Below are 20,812 nucleotides of genomic sequence, written 5' to 3'. Positions count from 1 at the left end.
AAGAATTCAAAGGAGCTTGGGATAAACACTCTGGGTCCCTAAAGGCTAGAGGAAGGAAATAAAGAAAAGTGTGCATGGGAATAACCCGCTCAGTGCTATGGTTACTACCCTTAGCAGAAGCACAGGGATTACTGCCCTCAACCAATAAGCATTGAAACTTTTGATGAATATCACTCTATGCTTTGACAGTGGGGAAGATAAAAGGGTAATTGGATTCAGACAGCAACCAACATGGGCTCCGACTTTTGCATTCTGGGATACTGATATGCAGATGTAAGGTGAAAAGCACAGGACTGCTTCTATCAGCCAAGTCCAAAAGAAAAGTCAAGCAGCATTGTCTAAATTTTCAAGAAAGCTCCTCACCCAGTAAAATGTTGCTAGCAGTAATTTTTGATGGGTTTTGACAGCTGCTTGGTCTTTGAATTTAAATATTACTACCGTTATCATAAGGCTTGGGGGTAATTGTACGGACTACCCTTAAGAGGAACTTGGGGGTAACCTGCATGGCGTGACAGATCATTACTTAATACTTCCTCCCCCGCTAGGGCTTTGAATGCCACCTCTCCAGCATTCCCGACCCCAGCTGACTCGGGAAGAGGATGATCAAACCGGGGAGATCTTCCACATGGCAATGCATAGCACTGCCAATTCACTGGGCCATTCGCCCCCTTACTTTATTTCAATTAACCCCATGAAACTGGGTACCGAGTTATTGGGCATAATTCTGTTAAATAAGCACTTTAAAAAAAAATTTTTGATTTCTAATTCACGAGGAAATACCATTGCTGTTAAAAATCTCCACTTTCTGATGGTAAGTTACATTCATTGTTGCACAGACAGTTTCAGAGTGATTAAAACCTCACCTGTATTTTTTTGTTTTGTTTGTTTTCAAGGGCTTAGCATGAGTACAGTCAGTGAAGAGTAGGACTGGTCTCATCTCGTCCCTTCTATAACCTATCCCTGACAGATGATTCTCTGGTACATTCTTACAGATCTTGGAGACAGAGATTCACTGATCACTTTTTCCATTCTAGCTGCAGAAGATTCTGGAAAGTCTGGAGAGCCATATGATCCATGAGGTGCAGAAGAAGATCGCCAAGGAGATGACGCTGGTTATATCCGAAAGGGCGAAGCAGGGCCGAGGGCTGCCCATAGGTAAGAGATCAGAGTCTTTGGCTGGGGCCTGGGCCTGCGCTCTACAGGGAGGGTTCCAGCGTGGAGCTGCCCACCTGTGCTGTCTGGGCCTTCTGGCACCACTTGCAGGCAACGATTTTAAAGTATTATCCACTATGATGCCTAGATCTTTTTCCTGGGTGGTAGCTCCTAATATGGAACCTAACATCGTGTAACTACAGCAAGGGTTATTTTTCCCTATGCAGGACCCAGGAAGGCAGCAGTCCTTTCATGACACATGTAGAGCCTCCTCAGATAATGCCAATCAGGGGGCCGGAAGAGGAATGTCCTCGCAAAGAGATCAGACTGGTCCACTCTTCCTTAGAAGCCATCAGGGGGAGGCTATCCCGCTTTTACAAGGAGAGGACCAAGATCGCATCAGATTAAAGGGTCCTAGAAGTGATAAGAGATGGCCTACACTTTAGAATTTTCTCATCCGATCAGAGAAACTTTCTTGGCGTCCCATTGCACATTCCATGTCAAAATGAGAGGTGGTTCAAGATATGTTGCAGCGATATCTAGAAGCAATTGTCCCTGTACCGTTGCAGGAACAAGGTTGAGGGATGTACTTGATTTACTTTGTGGTTCCCAAGAAAGAGGGCTTTTTTTTCCCTACTCTGACTCTTCAGAAGGTCAATGCGACACTGTGGGTTCCGTATTTTCATATGGAGACATTGTGGACAGTGAGAGCAGTGGTCTGCAAAGGTGTTTCTGGCATTGTTGGATCTAACGAAGCCTATCTGCACATCCCCCTATACATTCAGAGCATCAGCAGTTTCTGCAGTTCATGGGGCTAGGACAACATTTTCAGTTTTGATCCCTTCCATTCAGGTTAGCAATGGCGCTGCAGACATTCACAAAGGTGATGGTGGTGATGACCTCAGCACTGAGAAGGGAAGGGATTCTAGTTCACTCTTATTTGACGACTGGCTCATCTATGCGAAATTGGAGGTGGAATGTCGTCGGTCGGTTCAGCAGATGTTGGAAATGTTAGAGACTCTCTGATGTGTAATCAACCTAGCCAAGAGTCACTTAGTACTGTCCCAGTTAGAGTATCTGCAAGCATGATTCGATATCTGCATTGGCAAGGTGTTCCTTACAGTGGAGAGGTTGATGAAGTTGCAGTCTTAGGTGCTTCACCTGCTGCAGCTCTCAGTACCCAGGGTCTGGGTTCTATGGTGTCTATGTTGGATTTAGTTCTGTGGGTGTTTGCTCACATTTGGCCTCTGCAGAGGATGCTTTTGTCCCGTTGGATTCCGCTGTCAGAGGAGTTTAATCTTTCTTTACTACTTCGGGGGGGACGGGGGACGGACAAGATCCAGTCTCTCCTGGTGGCTGTCTCATCCCAACTTGGAGAGTGGGGAGGATCTGGAGACTGGGTGATAGTGACCGCGGATGCCAGCCTCAAAGGTTGGAGAGCTGTTAAGAGCAGATGGCTCAAGGTCTGTGGTCAGCCATGGAAGCTTCTTGGTCTATACATCATTTAGAAATGAGGGCTGTTTGCAGAGCCTTGCTTTCTTCCCTTCTGATGATCCAAGGCAAGACAGTGAGAGTTTTATCAGATAATGTGACAACAGTAGTGTATATCAATTGTCCAGGCTCTGGAGGCCCAAGAGCTGTTTCTCTATGCAAAACAGCATCTGGCAGGAATAGTGGTGTCCCATGTGGCTGGAGCAGACAATGTGCAGGCAGCCTTTCTCAGCAGACAACAGTTGGACCGGGAGAATGGGAGTTGTCTGCAGAGGCCTTCGATCTCATTCGAGAATCCCCAGCTGGATCTGATGTCGCTGTGAGCCAATGCCAAGACAGCTTGATTCTTCAGCTGCAGGAGAGAGGTCACAGCGGAGGAGATCAATGCGCTTGTCCATCCCTGGCCAGTAGAGATTCTTCTATATGTGTTTCCCCCGAGGCCCCTCGTAAATCAAGTTTTACGCCATATAGAACATCACCCAAAAAGAGTGGTTCTGGTAGCACCAGAATGGCCACGCCATCCGTTGTTCGCAGATCTGGTTCATCTCGCAATAGACAGACTCCTTATATTGACTCATCTGCAGGGGTTGCTTTGGCAAGGGCCCATCTTTTTGGATCAAGCAGATCACTTTTATCTTGTAATTTGTCTTTTGAGAGGAGGAGGTTAAGGTTGAAAGGGTACTCAGAACCAGTTATTGCTACTTTGCTGCAGGCCAGGAGACCTTCCACTTCTCTGGCATTTGTTTGGGTGTGGAGAGTGTTTGAAGCTTGGTGTTTAGAGGAAGCCATTGCGGGTTGACATTCCGCAGATCTTGGCCTTTTTACAGCAGGGACAGGCAAAGGGACTGGCCTATAATTTTCTCCGGTGGTAACCTTGGGTTGCTTAGAGGTAAGGTACAGGGGCGGCCATTGGCCTCTCATCTGGACATTGTGTGTTTCCTCAAAGGGGCGAAGCATTTACAGCCTCCGGTTCGTAGAATGTGTCCATCGTGGAGCCTTTAAATGGTTCTGCAGATGTTATATGGACCCTCTTTTGAGCTTTTGTGGTGGGCATCTTTGAAAGATCTTACCCTGAAATCTGTTTTCCTGGTGCCAGGCAGATTTCAGAGATTCAGACTCTGTAGAGATCCTTTCCTGCAGGGTGGGGTGTTGTTGCGTATGGTGCCTTCAATTTTCCGGATTTGTCGTCGTTAGAAGTGGCTCATGTGAGGGAGCTTCACGTATTGATTGTGCATTGGACTTTGTTGTGGTATCTCAAGGTCACTTACAGTTTTTGGCATTCTGTTTGTATTGTTTGTATTGTTCAGTGGCACAAAGAAGGGTAATAAAGCATCTAAAGCTATGATTGCTAGATGGTTGAAGGAAACTATTTTTCAGCCTATTTCTGTAAAGGTTGGGTGGTGCCAGAGGGGTTGCATGTACATTCTACCACGGCACAAGCTGCCTCCTAGGTGGAGTGTCTGTGTCACTGCAGGAAATATGTAGGGCAGTTACATGGTCTTCATTTCATACCTTTACCAAACATTACCAATTGAATGTTTAGACACTGGAGGAGGCTATGTTTGGGGAGAGTGTGTTATAAGCGGGTCTTTCGCACAGTGTAGAGGAACTTGGGTACATCCCACTTGTCTGAATTGATATAGGGTATGAACAGGAAAGGAAAGGAAAATTGGTTCTTACTGCTGTTTGTTCTTGAAATACCACAGATCAGTCTAGAAGCCCATCCCCTTGATTTCGAAAGACCGTTATTGCTGTGATAAGTTGATGATGCAGAACTTTCTCTGTGTATATATATTAAACATATAGGACTGAAGGGGTTCGGTTCCTTTGTGTGTTGTGGGGGGCTCCAGTTCAGGGGGGTTCCAACCCTGGGTTCTCTGTTCACCCTATGTGAGGAAGTTTGATTTGGGTTTGAGATTTTGTTGTTCTTTGGCTTGGGTACAGGTCGTTACTGAGGGATTGCAGGTGGCACTCTGTTATGTAATAGTACCTCAAAAGTTGTTTGTTCTCTGCCTCCATCTGCTGGTAGGGATGCAAACCCCACTTGATTAGACTGATCTGTGGTATTCTAGGAATGAAAATTAGCAGGTATGAACCGATTTTCCTATAAACGTTATGCTGAATATGCCCAAATAAAGTTATCCAGCTACAGTAACTTTAGCCAGATAACTTTAAAGCTAATTGGCTATCTTTGAAAATTCTCAGATTTAAATTTATCCATGTACCTGGATAACTTTAAGCTTATGTAGCTCTAACCCTTTTCTTTGGAAGGGCAAATTCTCCAAGGATACAAAAAAGAATTTATAACCGGGCCGTCTTCACACTTCTCATTCCCCTTTCCAGTATCCCCAAGGTGTGGGTCCTTTCTGTGGGGGTGAGGGCTAACCTTTTTGGCCCAGGCAGTAGTATTCACCCATGTGTGTGTGTTGCCATAGTTCTTTGCGACAGGAACACTTACAAACAAGGCAGGACTCAATGGATGGGTGTTCAACTTAAAGTTTACCGTAATTTCTTGTAAAAGAATCAACAGATGCAAAACATAAAATGACCCAATACATCCAGTGTTCCCATAGGAACACGAAACAGGAACAGAGACAGCAGAAATCAGGAACCAGGGTCAGGAAAACGCAGAGACAACGCTCTTCTCCAATGGAAGCGACCTATTGCCGAGGCACTGGACTACTGGAGCTGTGGCCTTATATTGTCCCCTAGTAGAGATGTCATCAGCGGATGCCACATGTTCCCGCCACTGGCCCCTTAAAGGGAATAGGAACTCTCGTGAGCGCACCTAGGGAGGGCTCGAGGGCTTGCAGCGATGGAGGCAGCATTTAGAGTAGCAGATGTGGCAGGGCTGCAGGACGCGGCAGTCAGCCGCTCTCTCTATGGGATTGATCCCGGCATCGGAGCCAAGTTGGAGCAGCTCAGGGGCACAGGTAGGGGCAGCAGTTTGTGGGCTTGTCCTGTGAACCACTGAGTGCAACACATCTTAATGCTTGCATTGTGTCAACCGGCTTCTTTCTGACGATTGTATGCTTGCAACATGTTGAGGTGAGCTTGGAAGTACTTTTTAATCAAGCGAGTGGCATCCAAACAATTAGGACAGTTTCTTCATCTTTAGGCCACAGTTTCTTGGTCTCTGATCACACCGCTTGGTACTTGATGATCTTCTCTCTCTCCATTCAGAGTACAGAACAGTTGCTCAATACTGCTATCAGCAATGCTGTTTTTGTCATTTTGCCATTATGTCTTGCTTTTTATAATTGAAGTTTTTATTGTAAGAGACTATGATCAGTGAACAATAGCTTTTATTGGTTGGTCTGGGAATTGATAATTATACTCTGATTTACATAAAGAATGTACATAAGAAACTATAAACATAAGTAAGAGATTAGCAAAGGGAGCTGTGGATAGAGCTGGGGACAGAGCTCGGTTAGGCCCATCACCCCATCTCCTCCGCCCCTGTACCCTGCTATGAACTGTAGAATAGTGGGGTATATACATTTTTTAAATTAAATTACATTTTTCTTTTTCACTTCCATAGGAGCTTATACCTGCTCTTGGTCATGTTTAGAGTGTATAATAGTAATAGACTATAGTCCAACCATCAAAGATGAATAGCCAATGAAAGGAGGAAGGGCATCAAAGATTCGACAATGTCCATTAAATTCAAAAACAAAATTTTTATTCTATATAGGCAAGCAGAAGAGTTCAAATTGTCAGCATCAAGCCAAATTATTTATATCAGTGAATCAACGGCGCCCCCCCCCCCCCAACATGGGCCGGGTTTCGAAAAGACTGCGTCGAGAGGGAGCCCATGACTGATAAGGAACTCAACTCAAAATTAAGAGGTACCTTCTAAGCATTGAATCCCCAAAAAAGCCAAAAAGGGTTCAAAAGAGATCACTTTGAAAAGTTTTCACGAATCAAGTAGTTACCCATAAGTTTTGTTAAAAAATCCTTTTGAACCCTTTGGCTTTTTTGGGGATTCAATGCTTAGAAGGTTCCTCATAACTTTGAGTTGAGTTCCTTATCACTCATGGGCTCCCTCCTGATGCAGTCTTTTCGAAACACGGCCCGTGTCAGGGGGCCGTTGATTCGCTGATATAAACGATTTGCCTTGATGCTGACAATTTGAACTCTTCTGCTTGCCTATATACAATAAAAATTATATTTTTGAAGTTTATGGACACTGTCAAATCTTTGATGTACCTTCTTCTCTCATTGGCTATTCACATTTAGAGTTAGACAAATAACTTATTCAGCTGACTTTAAATGTTGGAGTTAGCCAAATAAATTATTCGGACAACTCAACTCCGCCTCGGAATGCCACTATAGTGTGAAAGGCCAATCCAGCCTCTATGAAATCATACGAGGTATGACAAGTTGGAAAGACTCTCTTGAGTGCCGCCCACTGCCTCTGCCTTCCTGTTTATCAGACCGATTCAGTAAAAACGCGGGAGAGCGGACGAACGCCCGCTCTCCCAGCACGCGCACCGGCCACTCGCTGGTGCGCGCAATACAGTATGCAAATGAGGTGGTGCGGTAGAATCTGGCAAAAGGAGGCGCTAGGGACACTAGCGGCTGTCAGTGGGTTTGACAGCCGACGCTCAATTTTGCTGGCGTCTGTTCTCAAGCTCGCTGACAGCCACGGGCTCAGAAACCGGACGCCGGCAAAATTGAGCGTCAGGTTTTCGGCCCGACAGCCGCGGGCCGAATTCAAATTTTTTTTTTTTTTAAACTTTTTTTACTCTTCGGGACCTCCGACTTAATATCGCCATGATATTAAGTCGGAGGGTGCACAGAAAAGCAGTTTTTACTGCTTTTCTGTGCACTTTCCCGGTGCCGGAAGAAATTAGCGCCTACCTTTGGGTCGGCGCTAATTTCTGAAAGTAAAATGTGCGGCTTGGCTGCACATTTTACTTTCTGTATCCCGCACGCATACCTAATAGGGCCATCAACATGCATTTGCATGTTGAGGGCGCTATTAGGTGCTGCGGGTTGGATGCGCGTTTTCCTCCCCTTACTGAATAAGGGGTAAGGGAAAACGCTCGTCCAAGAGCAGGCTAACAGTGTGCTCCGTCGGAGCACACTATACTGTATCGGCCTGTATGGCAGGTTCTCCTCGGTGGGCCACAGTGTGGAAAGAAACCTTGGGAGTAGAGAGAGAGAGAGAGAGTTTTTTGTGGCAAAAACCAAATGGCAAATTTTGCTGCTCTGAGGTAGGCTCCCTCTGTAACTAAACTGGTTACTCGCTTTGAGCTCCAATTCAGAAAGGTGAGGAATATCTAAAATCCATATCTAGGCCTTACCTCTCTGCTTCGACAGTGGGGGGGGGGGGGAGGGGAGGAGAATTGGATTCAGATAATAGCCAATACTGGGTCCTGACTTTTATGGTCCGGGGTACTGATATACAGACATCAGGGAAAAAGTGCAGGACTGCTTCTATGGCCAAGTTCAAAAGCAAAGCACGTTCAAACAGCAGCACTGTATGAGTTAGGAAGGCTGTCATCCTGTAAAATTGTTGCTAGCAGTAATTTTGTTATGGGTTTGACAGTTGCTTGTTTTTGATATTACTACCCTTAATATAAGGCTTGAGGGTAACCTGCGTGGAGCGGCAGTTACAACCAAAGGAAACTTGCTGGGAAGACTGGATGGACCATTTGGTCTTTTTCTGCCATCATTACTAGGTTACTATGTTTCTATGACTTTTCTTGAGAATTTTCCTAAAATGCTCAGGTATGCCTGCTGGGTTCTGTCTGGTTTGCGCCCATTTTTTGTAATTATCTCAGGCAGAAATTCTATACCTGTTCCCTCTGCAGAGCTCTGGAAGGCCCCTGGATGAAAGAGGGCTTCTCGGTCGCCAGGCCACAGATCCTGGAGAAGTTTGTGCAGCAACTCCTGGAGGAGTCTCGGGAACAAGATTCAGAGGTAGGCATCCCCTGTACCTGAACTGCTTACCCACCTTGAGCTCCAATTCAGAAAGGCGAAGAATTCAATCTAAAATCCATATCCAGGCCTTACCACCAAAACTGCCCACTAACCAGTGCCTTCCGTGTGTCCTGGCTGGCAGAGGTGCAGGGTGTTAGCAATCACGTTCAGGAACTTTAATGCATTATTCTGTTGGAGGAAGGCAGAGTGCCCCCCACCACTTTGTCTCTGGACTGGTTTTGGCACCTGGTTGGGGAGGATGGCTGGTAGGTAGGCCCAGTTGCATTGGAGTTCACCACTTCCTGACTGGTATCCAAGTAAACATTTTCTAAAATTTATCACCATGCAGGCAGACCCAAAATGCTGATGTTCGACAGGCATCCCATTCTATGACTTAATCTGCCTTGTGTGAAGTCTCATGGATGCTATAAGAATGTTATACTACACAGGCCCGGCGCCACCAGCTGTGCAAACCGTGCAATTGCACAGGGTGGCACACCTGGTGGGCCAGCATTGGGAGCAGTGAGAGTCCTGTGCTGCCACCTGTGAACCCAGTCCCACCAGCAGCAAAAGCAGGAAGCCACAGCAGAGGAAGCCTGTCCTTCAGCTCCTCCTCCAGTGCTGGCCCCGTAGTATTAAAGACTTGTGGTGCTAGAACTTCCTGTAGTCTCGTGAGATGAGAATACAGGAAGTGCTAGCACCACGAGTGCTGACTTACCATAGTGCTAGCACAGGAAGAGGAGCTGCAGAACAGCTTTTCTTCACAAAGGAACAAGCTGGCAGCAGTAGCGGAGGAGGAATGGCCCATGGACACAGACTGCCCGGTCTGTATATGTGTGTGTGTGTGTGTGTGTGTGTGAATGGGAGGCTGCCTAGAATAAGTGGGTGTGTAAATGAGAGATTGCCTGTGATATGTGTGTGTGTGTTTATGGGAGGCTACCTGGGATGGGTGTGTGTGTGTATATATATCCCAGACAAGCTCCCATTTACACACACACACTCCAGGCAGACTCCTATTCCCTGTATGTACCCAGATCAGTCCAGACTGTGGGTTATGCCTCCCTTCCAGCAGATGGAGACAGAGAAAAACTCAAAGGGCGCCCTCTTTTAACCTGGCGTGCCCACTGCATCCCTTCAGTATTTCTCTGTCTCCAGCAGATGGAGGTGGTGCAAACAATCAAGAAATCCTCCCGGGAGGGTAGGTAGGTTCGAGTGAGCCACCCCCCCTGGTAAAAGGTTCAGGAGCCGGGGTTGGTTACCCCGTGGGGCTTCTACAAGAAGAAGATTACCGGTGGTCCGGTCCATCTTCCCTAACTCATTCAAACAAAAAAACCCCCAAAAAACCAAGCAGCTTGCCGGATTTCTTTCTATTCTTAGCAGCTGCACAGTGGTTAAGGTCGGGTTCTGTCTGGGCATCTCACCGAGTTTTCTCGGGCTCCCTGCCTCGCTCTACCTGCCACGTCATTTCGACCCCACCGGTGATTTCCATGCCGCGGTCATCTTCTTGTGTGGCCTGCAGGGAGTCTGCATCCAAACTCTCCCGCTCGGGCTTCTGTGTGCAGTGTCTCCCTGGGGGAAAAGGCAGCTCTTTTCAGGCTACCGGGAGCCTTTCTAAGCCCTAAAGTGCAGTAAAAAGAGCAGCACCTCGGGAAGCCCGGGCCAACCCATTCCCTCTCAGCAAGGGAATGGCGGCCATTTTGAAAACATTTGCTGCAGCTGAAGCAAGGGCTATGGGGGCAGGGGAGCTGCCTCCCGACCTTTCCCCAGTTGATGCCAGCCCTGGGGATCCTTCTGATACAGACCAGGAGGCTTTGGAGGATGACCCCAATCCCCTGGTGGGGGAAGGGGCCGTTGCTAATGATTTTTGCTTAGACTTTCTGCTGCTTATGCACAAAGCCTTTTTGGCTACTCAGAATCAGCAAAGCGGTGCTTCGCATGTGAGTCATCCCACCCAGCCTCCTAATAAACTTGCCAAACGTCTGGAGGCTCAGGCATCACTGCCTGTCGCCAAATTGCGTAGCTTAACCGCAGAAGGCGCATCTGCCCCTTCGGCTGGAATGGATGGTGGAGCTGCGGACGCGCTGACTTCACCCTTGTCCCCTCCCGGTACAGGAGCAGAGGAGGACCTGGTAAAGCAATCCCCTCTGGATGGTGACGACCCTAAAGTAGTCCACCTGTTCCACAGGGAAGAGCTAGAGCCTCTTATTCCCTCTGTCTTGTCTGAACTTGGGGTTGATCTCCCCCAGGATACCCTTCCACAGGATTCCGTGGATCCGGTTCTAGTGGGGCTGCGGGCCCAGCCAAAGCTTTTCCTTTTCATCCCATGCTCCAGCAGCTGATGACCCAGCAGTGAGATGTCCCTGATGCCAGTTTGAGAGTGGGAAGGGCTATGGATAAACTTTATCCCTTGCTCGATGATTCTCTAGAGCTCTTGAAATCCCCTAAGGTGGACACTTCAGTGTCGGCAGTCATGAAGCGAACCACTATCCCCGTCACAGGAGCGGCGGCCCTCAAAGATCTTCAAGATAGCAAACTTGAGGTTTTTCTCAAACAAATCTTCGAAGTCTCAGCCCTGGGAATCCGAGTGGTGGTGTGCAGTAGCTACATGCTGCAGGCGAGGCTCCGCTGTGTCCAGCAATTATTAACGTCCAAGGAATTCCTGCCGGGAGAGTCAGAGCAGGCCGAATGCTTGGAAGCAGCGGGGCATATGGGGTGGATGCTCTGTATGTTCTCCTTCAAACTTCCTCCTGCACCATGTCTTCCACAGTCTCCGCGAGATGGCTCCTTTGGCTGTGTAACTGGTCAGCGGACGTCTCGTCCAAGGCTCAGTTGGGTGCGTTGCTGTTCAAGGGAAAGTTTCTCTTCAGTGAGGACTTGGAGCAGTTGATAAAATCTCTGGGTGAGAACAGAGTCCACAAGCTCCTGGAGGACAGGCGGAAACCTTCCAGAGGTTTTCCTTCAGCCCGCTCCCGGTTTCGAGGTCAGCGGAGTTTCGGCAGAGCAGACCACAGCCTGCGGCGCAGAGACAGCCATTGGACAGGCAGCAATTCTGAAATTCTTCTTTTCAAGGGCGCAGAACCACTCATGAAGCAGGTTCAGCAACGTCCCTTATCTCCAAGTCTTCGCAATGAGGTTAGGCCGGCTCCTTCCTCAGTTCCTCGAGTGGGGGGACGTTTATCCCGGTTCCACGAGGCATGGGTCAGAATAACTTCCTATTAGTGGGTTCTAAGCATCATAGAACATGGCTACGCTTTGGAATTTGCTCGACCATTCCAAGACTTCTTTATAGTCTGTCCCTGCGGTTCTCGGACCAAGGCTCAGATCGTTTGGCAGACCCTCAATCGGCTGCTTGCTCTCGGGGCAATAAAATGGGTCCCCCAAGAGGACTGGAAAATGGGACACTACTCCATCTATTTCGTGGTCCCAAAAAAGGAGGGATCCTTCCGGCCTATTCTAGACCTAAAAAAGGTAAACAAGGCTCTCAAAATACCACATTTCCGTATGGAAACTCTACATTCAGTGATCGCTGCGGTTCGCAAGGGCGCATTTCTGGCATCCTTGGATTTGATGGAAGCATACTTGCATATACTCATCCGCGAGGATCATCAGAAGTTTCTTCGATTCATGATTCTAGGTATGCATTTCCAGTTCTGCGCACTGCTGTTTGGCCTGGCTACTGCCCCTCGCATGTTCACCAAGGTGTTATGGTGGTTGTGGCAGCAGCCCTGAGGAAGCAAAGACTTCTAATTCATCCCTACTTGGATGACTGGCTCATCCGAGGAAAGTCAAGAGACCTCTGCATATAATCGGTCAGCACAGTGGTCACCCTTCTGGAGTCGCTAGGATGGGTTGTCAATCAAGCCAAAAGCAACCTCATCCCATTGCAGACAATGGACTTCTTGAGGGCACGGTTCGATTCTGGGGTCGGAAAGGTATTTCTTCCGCCGGACCGAGTAACCAAACTGATGGAGCAAGTTCGTCACTTGTTATCTGGGACTATCTACAAGTCCTTGGTTCCATGGCGTCCACCTTCGAATTGGTCCCCTGGGCTTTTGCTCATATGAGACCGTTACAACAAGCGTTACTTTCCCGTTGGGACCCCAGGTCGGAGGAGTTCCAGTTCCTTCTGCCACTCACCGATCCCGCAAGCTCCAGTCTTGGGTGGTGGCTTTGCCCACACAACCTGACTCGCGGAGTAGACCTCGAAGTCCCGAATTGGATCGTGGTGACCATAGATGCCAGCCTCTCCGGCTGGGGAGCAGTCTGTCAGTCCCACTCAGTCCAGGGCATCTGGTCCAAGGAAGAGTCCAGCTGGTCAATCAATCACCTGGAAACCAACGCGATTTGGTTGGCATTGCGGCACTTCCTCCTGTTGTTGCACAATCGAGCAGTCAGAGTCCTGTCCGACAATGCGACAATGGTGGCCTACATCAACCGGCAAGGTGGCACCAAAAGTCAAGCCATGGCCGATGAGGCGGAGCAGCTCATGATTTGGGCAGAAAAACACCTTGCCCTGCTGGCAGCATCTCACATCACCAGCTCAGAGAACATTCAGGCGGATTTTCTGAGTCGGAAGCGAATAGATCCAGGTGAATGGGAACTGTCGGACCAAGCAATGGATCTCATCTCGCAAAGGTGGGGGAATCCCCACATGGACTTGATGGTGACAAAAGACAATGCCAAGGCTTCTCAATTCTTCTGCCGCAGAAGAGATCATGGAGCAGAAGGGGTCAATGCATTGGTAATCCCATGGCCTGCTTCAGTTCTCCTATATGTATTTCTACCCTAGCCTCTGGTGGGCAAGGTTCTACGCTGGATAGTTCACCCAGGCAGTGTAATCCTAGTTGCTCCAGAGTGGCCCCGACATCCGTGGTTTGCGGATCTAGTAAATCTGGTGATAAATGGGTCCCTGAGGCTCGGTCATCTTCCCAATCTGCTTCGTCAAGGCCCTATATTTTTCGACCAGGCAGATCGCTTTTGTCTAGCGGCTTGGCTTTTGAAAGGAGGAGGTTAAGGAAGAAAGAGTATTCAGAAGAAATTATTTCTACTCTGTTCCAAGCCCGAAAAACCTCTACCTCTCTCTCCTATATCAGGGTGTGGCGAGTTTTTGAGATGTGGTGTCGTGACCAAGATATAATCCCCAGACAGGCTTCAGTGGCTCACATTTTGGCATTTTTGCTGGCCGACTTAGCGAAAGGTTTGTCCTTTAATTTCCTCCGGGTACAAGTAGCGGCCTTAGGCTCCCTGGTAGGTTGCTCCTTAGCATCACATCCGGATATTGTTCGATTCCTCAGAGGAGTGAGACATCTGAATCCTCCCGTCCCTGCTGGAACCTTAATTTGGTACTTCGAGTGTTGTGTGATCCACCTTTTGAACCTCTTAAAAAGGCAACGTTGAAGGATCTCACTTTGAAAACGGTGTTCTTGGTCGCCATATGCTCAGCCCGCAGAATCTCGGAACTGCAAGCACTTTCTTGTAGGGAACCTTTTTTGAGAATTTCTGAGTCGGGAGTGTCGCTTCGCACGGTTCCTTCCTTTTTACCAAAGGTGGTTTCAAGTTTTCATTTAAGTCAGTCAGTAGAACTCCAGCCTTTTCCATTTTGTTCTCTGATGAACCGCACGTGAGGGAGCTGCGGCGTCTGGATGTTTGATGGGCTCTTTTATGTTATTTAGAGATCACTAATCCTTTCAGATATTCAGATCATCTGTTTGTCTTGTTAAGCATACTTAAGGGTCAGAAAGCTTCTAAGCCAACGATTGCATGATGGTTGAAAGAGGCTATTGCATCCGCTTACATTTGCAAAGGAAAACCCACCCCTGAGGGATTAAAAGCCCATTCTGTTCGTTCACAGGCAGCTTCGTGGGCCGAATACCAGTTGGTGTCGCCACAAGAAATATGTAGAGCGGCTGGAAGACACTCCATGCATTGGCTCATCACTACTGCTTGGATGTTTAGGCCCCAGATATTAGTAATTTTGGCAGTGGAGTTCTTCGCGCGGGACTCTCATCGTCCCACCCTGTCTAGGGAAGCTTTGGTACATCCCACAGTCTGGACTGATCCGGGTACGTACAGGGAAAAGAAAATTGGTTCTTACCTGCTAATTTTCGTTCCTGTAGTACCACGGACCAGTCCAGTCGCCCACCCAGGGAAGGCTTTCTAGACGAGTCCACGCTGATATTCACTTTTATTGCAGAAAGCAATAAAAGAAGAAGAAGGCTACAAGTTGCCTTCTTGTTTACAGACAATTAATTTACAAAAGTTAAGTTTATTACAGTTATTGCTTGATTCGTTGTTATGGTTAATATTATTCCTGTTCTGCTTGGATATTCTTAATACTGAAGGGATGCAGTGGGCACGCCAGGTTAAGAGAGGGAGCCTTTTGAGTTTTTCTCTGTCTCCATCTGCTGGAAGGGAGGCATAACCCAGAGTCTGGACTGATCCATGGTACTTTAGGAGCAAAAATTAGCAGGTAAGAACCAATTTTCTTTTCATATCCACCCAAATCCCAGGCAGGCTTCTTATATATATAAGAAAGAGAGGAGAAGGTTTATGCATCCCACACCCAATTCTCCATGACAATCCCAGGGTGACTGGAAATCAAAAGTTCCCAGGTATGGAGACAGTGAATTTTTAAAATCCTTTTTAGTTTTATTTTTCAGGTGTTATTTGCTGTGTCTTCTGTTTTGAAATATTTTATTGGTGTTTGGGATATTTTAAAAAACTTGTATATGAATTTTTAATTATTTGATCTTTTATTCATCAGCTTTTTTGAAATAATATATTAGTATGTATTTAGTATTATGATTATGTATTTATTTTATTTCTTGATTTTATTGTTTGATGTTTGAAGAATGGTGATGGTTCTGTTTCTTCATTGTTGCACTGCATAGAGAGTCTGGCTTCTTGTGATTTCCAGTTCAGTTTTTGTCTGCGTGTTTGTATTTCTAATTTATGGTTGCTCTCTTCTGTATTTGGTGAGGGTTTGTTTATGTTCTGCATGTGTGACTGAGGTGAGGCATTTTTAAAATAGGAAGTGTATTTGTGTATTCTGGCTTTCAGAGGGTCAAGCCCACACCCAACACACATCACAATAGGCCTAATACCATATGGGCTCCAGGTGTCTTTTTTGCAGGGATTTCTGGTTGGCATCACAGCAATGCATGTAACTATAATGTAAGCAATATTTTCACCTCAGAATACTGTAATTTGATATTTTTCATGTAAAATATAAACGCATAACTCTGAAATGTGTGTGTGGAATGAGGCTGGGTGCATTGTGCAAGGCTATATAAGGTTCGTCTAGAGTACCTAATACCCTTGCACCAGCCATTGGTGGGGGAGGGGGGGGGTCAGTTTTTAAAATCTGTATCCCTGAAGGGAGCTGGGCTTTTTTTTGGTGGGCCTGGGACAGAGAATGAATGAACGGGGGGGGGGGGGGGGGGGAGCAGCACAGTAATTGTTTGCACAGGGCAGCAAAAAACCTAGCGCTGGCCCTGACTACACAGTGTGGGTAAGGGATGTTCTTTCAGCTCAGACCATCTTTGTGTTATAAGAGGTGTATTCTGGTGCACCTGCAGAACGAAGCAGTGCACAGGCAGCATTCTGAAGTCTTAGAATATTTCTGGTTTTTACCTGGGGAAAGCTCGCCCTGCTGCTCCCAGGGAGGTTGTCCATCAGTGGCACGCAGTACGGGAATTGCCAGGTAAAACCGACTTCGATCCCATGCCCTGGCCCGGGCGTGGCCCGGCCCACCTGCAAGCGATTCTCCTTCCCTGAAGGCGTTATGTCCTGTGCTCTGTCCACGCCAGGTTGTTTTCGGCAGAGACCACCTGCAGAGGTGCCTGACGTCCCTGGGCTGCGACATCATGGCGAGGGAGCGCAGCAGCTTTGAGACCTATTCCCTGTTTTACGAGAACGTCCTGCAGCAGGAGCACCGGCTGCTCTACCAGAAGGAGCGGGTGAGGACAGGCGCTGGAAAATCCTGCGGCTCCAGAACTCGGGGACAGGCCAAGGCCCGCCAGGACCCTCGATTCTAGCTCTGCTGCGGGGACCCTGGTCCTCACTATTCAGCCGCAAATAGAGAAAATCACTCCAATAAAGAGGCATCTCTCAGGAGCTGGTTTGCTGGCCTTTACTGAAAAACCTCTCGCAAGGCAAAGAATCGCCCCCCAAGCGCTTTGCTTTCATGCTGCATTGAGTGTAGTTTTCACCCTGAACCCCAGGGCCTATTCTCTAGGGAGCCTGTTTTTAATCACTGTAAGCTCTCAGGGGCAGGAGCCTCCTTTTCCTATTGTAGCTGTCTTCTGTTAACAGATAACTATTGGCCAGGCTCAGGGTCTATGTTAGCCAGGTTCCAGAGGGAGCCGTTCTCTGTGGCCCCTGGCCGAGGACTGACAGTGGTGATGACTGGGCTAGGGGTGTGTGGGGCAGGGAGGATGAGAGGGAATAAAATATTGGGGGGAGGATGAAGCCCCCAGGAAGCCACAAATGAAGGCTCATGGACCCAGCTGGCACCGTTTCCAAATGGGCTGCAAACTCAAAAGAGCGGGAGGAAACTGCTGGCACCCCCATCCCTTATCTCCCCCACCCCAAAAAAAAAAAAGCCACAGTGAAAATGAGGAGCGTGATGAAAGGTTTTATGTTTGCCCTGGTGGCCTTACAGCTTGTTCTCTCTTTCCAGGAGACGCAGGCCGCTGCAGGAGACCAGACGCAGGCTGCGGGGAGCAGCAGTCAGGTTCGTTCCTGGACTGCGAGCCCCTATCCCAGACAGTGCACAGCGCCTCTAAACATCCTTCAGAGAAAGACACAGGATGGCAGATAATTAAGAGGCAGCGAGCCCAGTGCACAACAGCCAACCTTAACCTGGCGCTGTGCCCCCAGCCACTTCCCCCACCCTGCCCACTCCCCCCACAGGCTCCAGCTGGGGTCAATCACTGCATGGAAAAGCCGGCCGAAACATGAGGTCAAAACCACGGCCACCTTCGTTCTCCTCCGGTGGTCATTCCCCTCCTGCCTAGCCCCTATATTGTATTGCATGGCTAATGTGGCAGTGAGCGGGTGTATCTGAGCCAGGGTTGATAACTGTGGACAGGGGACTGAGTTTGATTGCGGCGGGGGTGCACCATGCCAGGCAGTACTAACCATGGCCCGGGCTGCAGAACTACAGTACACTGCATGGCGTCAGCTGGGTTTAGCCGTGCGTACTGGTGGTCAAGCTTGAATTACAGTAGGGACATCGGATAGTGACGGAGGTGACGGCAAACTTGCTGGTCCCATGGCTGCCTGTTTTAATTATGATGCTTACTAATAAAAGCTGCCACCAAATGTTACTCCACCTATACCCATGCCTCTGATAAGCCAGCAAAGCCCATCTCAGCTGCTCATTTTCCCATCCTATTGCAATATTACTGACCCTACCTGATCTCCAGGTTCATCCCCCATTTCCCACGTCTAAGGGTTCTCTGTGCATATCCCAGGCTTTACCCCTCACTCCCACACAGCTAAGGATCCTCTGTGCTTATCCCAGGCTTTACCCCTCACTCCCACACAGCTAAGGATCCTCTGTGCTTATCCCAGGCTTTACCCCTCACTCCCCCACAGCTAAGGATCCTCTGTGCTTATCCCAGGCTTTACCCCTCACTCCCCCACAGCTAAGGATCCTCTGTGCTTATCCCAGGCTTTGCTTCTCTCTCCCCCACGGCTAAGGACCCTCTGTGTTTATCCCAGGCTTTACCCCTCACTCCCCCACAGCTAAGGATCCTCTGTGCTTATCCCAGGCTTTACCCCTCACTCCCACACAGCTAAGGATCCTCTGTGCTTATCCCAGGCTTTACCCCTCACTCCCCCACAGCTAAGGATCCTCTGTGCTTATCCCAGGCTTTACCCCTCACTCCCCCACAGCTAAGGATCCTCTGTGCTTATCCCAGGCTTTGCTTCTCTCTCCCCCACGGCTAAGGATTCTCTGTGCTTATCCCAGGCTTTATCCCTCACTCCCCCACAGCTAAGGATTCTCTGTACTTATCCCAGGCTTTGCTTCTCTCTCCCCCACGGCTAAGGACCCTCTGTGTTTATCCCAGGCTTTGCTTCTCTCTCCCCCACGGCTAAGGATTCTCTGTGCTTATCCCAGGCTTTATCCCTCACTCCCCCACAGCTAAGGATTCTCTGTACTTATCCCAGGCTTTGCTTCTCTCTCCCCCATGGCTAAGGATCCTCTGTGTTTATCCCAGGCTTTACCCCTCGCTCCGCTACAGCTAAGGATCCTCTGTGCTTATCCCAGGCTTTACCCCTCACTCCCCCATAGTAACATAGTGAATGACAGTGCATATCTCTGCCCAAACCTGGTGCACCAGCTGCGTCTTTCACTGAGCCCAGTACAGGCTACTGAGAACCAGGGCAATCAGGCTTCAGATCCTGCTTAACACTCTTTGTGTTTATCCTCCCACTGGGCTACAGACTGCAGACCTGAGCCATGATATGATGATGGAAATAACAGCCTTGCGCACTAGGCTTTCCGAGTTAGAGGAAGAACAGCTCGCCGTTAAGGAAAACGTGAAGAAGGATGTGCAGGCAGAGTATGAAGCACTTGTCAGGACATTGTTTGGGACCTGCGTGGATCTAAAAGTAAGTTTTGTAATAGAGTCCCCGGGAGTGTTTCCTCCTGCTTACATCCACACAGGGTTCATGGGTTAGGGATCGGGCACACACCGTCTCCTCTGACATTCTGCGGTGTAGATGTACCTGGGTGCATGCAGTGAATCACATATAGGTTGTACGTTATCTTTGGGGTGTATGCACCCTTTTCTCTTCTCTCCCCTTGTCTCTGTTTCTGGATATCTGTTTTAATATACTGTAATAACGGAGGATGACATTCAAAGGGTTTGTTCTGCTGAATATCTGGATATAGTCACCCAGGTAAATTCCCCAGTCATCGGCCATCTGACCACATGGATTGTTGAGGAGAAAGTACTGAACATTTACTCTTGCCCTCCTCCATACCCCCCCCCCCCCCCCCAGCCTCCAGTTTGAGGAAATGCATCCTAGCTAGGAGTACAACTCATGACCATCTAGCAAGGAGTAAACCTCCCACGAGCCAAATGGTAGCGTGTTCCCTACTGTGTACCCCTCAGAGTGGTGGGCATGAGGGCTTCTGCAGGACAATAATCAAAACACAAGCTGGGTGGCGTTTTCCTTTGCTTATTGGTGCAAACCCCGTGGGTAAACATACTCAAAGAATTTGCACCAGTGTGGGCACTTTTGATTATTACCCCTGCCCAAAACTTTCTCTACTTGTATGACCCATCTCAGGTCACTGCTCCCAGGAGTTCAGCACGAGAAATGCTCTTGAGGCTGAAATAAGCGACGACTATAGCTTGAGAGACACCAAACCAATTTGTCTGAAAGTCGAGCAAGGGCAGGCACGGGGATTTATAGCTCTGGAAATGTTCTTTAACCCTGGCTGCTTGGCCTTGCAGCACCGTCTGGATGAGTATCAGCTGAACATGCACAGGCAGGTGTGCGAGCTCATCAGCGATGTGAGGAAGGAGGGGTTGGAGAGCATCGCCGAGCGGAAGAAAGCGCAGGGGTCTGGCAGAGGAGACGGCTCACAGGAAAAAGTAAGTTGGTTCGCTCATGGAGCATTATTATTATTATTATTATTATAACTTAAATATGAGGGCAGGCCTGTCTGGTCTGCCCAGTTTCACTCCTGGTGCGGCGCCATCGGCTTTCCCCCTCACTTTCTCGCAGCCAGGGATCTGCTTGTGCTCATCCCCGGCTTTCTTGAATCTTGTTGCTGTTTTTGCCTCCTCTAGAAGGTCATCCTATGTACCCATCTCCCTTCCTGTGAATAAATACCTTCCTCCTCCGAGCTCTTGCTCTAGAGCATTCTTTCTGATCAGAAAGGTTAGTTTCTTAGGTATTATTGATTCCTTTGAGGTATTTAAATATCTTTCCCTGTACGTACCCGGATCAGTCCAGACAGTGGATTGAGCCTCCTGTCCAGCCCAGGAGACAGAGAAAAACTGAAAAGGGTATCCTGTATCAGGACAGAGCCCCCCCCTGCGTCCCTTCAGTACTATTTCTCTGTCTCCAGTAGATCCAGACAGCTGAACCTGCAGCTCCCTTTCTTTAGCTGTTTCTTCTTTCTGTGGGGTTCTTTCTCCTCACTTTTTCTTCAGGATCAAGCAAGTATTGCCAACCTAATTCCCTTAAAAAAAAAAAAAAAAAAGTTAAAAAAATTTTA

The 20,812-nt window shown here is 48.3% G+C and overlaps 1 protein-coding gene across 1 annotated transcript in view; it reads left to right on the top strand.

Annotated features, from left to right (window-relative positions):
• Nucleotides 1-20,812, top strand: part of LOC115088588 — a 223,390-nt gene that overhangs the window by 145,240 nt on the left and 57,338 nt on the right. Inside the window, exons 26-31 of the mRNA XM_029596845.1 lie at nt 1,035-1,155; nt 8,463-8,473; nt 16,380-16,529; nt 17,252-17,305; nt 19,024-19,191; nt 20,043-20,183. Coding sequence (XP_029452705.1) covers nt 1,035-1,155; nt 8,463-8,473; nt 16,380-16,529; nt 17,252-17,305; nt 19,024-19,191; nt 20,043-20,183 — 645 coding nt within the window. The remainder of the gene's footprint in view (nt 1-1,034; nt 1,156-8,462; nt 8,474-16,379; nt 16,530-17,251; nt 17,306-19,023; nt 19,192-20,042; nt 20,184-20,812) is intronic.

The sequence above is a fragment of the Rhinatrema bivittatum genome, chromosome 3, assembly GCF_901001135.1.
Source record: "Rhinatrema bivittatum chromosome 3, aRhiBiv1.1, whole genome shotgun sequence".
Lineage (NCBI taxonomy): Eukaryota > Metazoa > Chordata > Amphibia > Gymnophiona > Rhinatrematidae > Rhinatrema > Rhinatrema bivittatum.
Note: the sequence above shows the minus strand (reverse complement) of the source record. Positions and strands in the feature narration are given on the sequence as shown.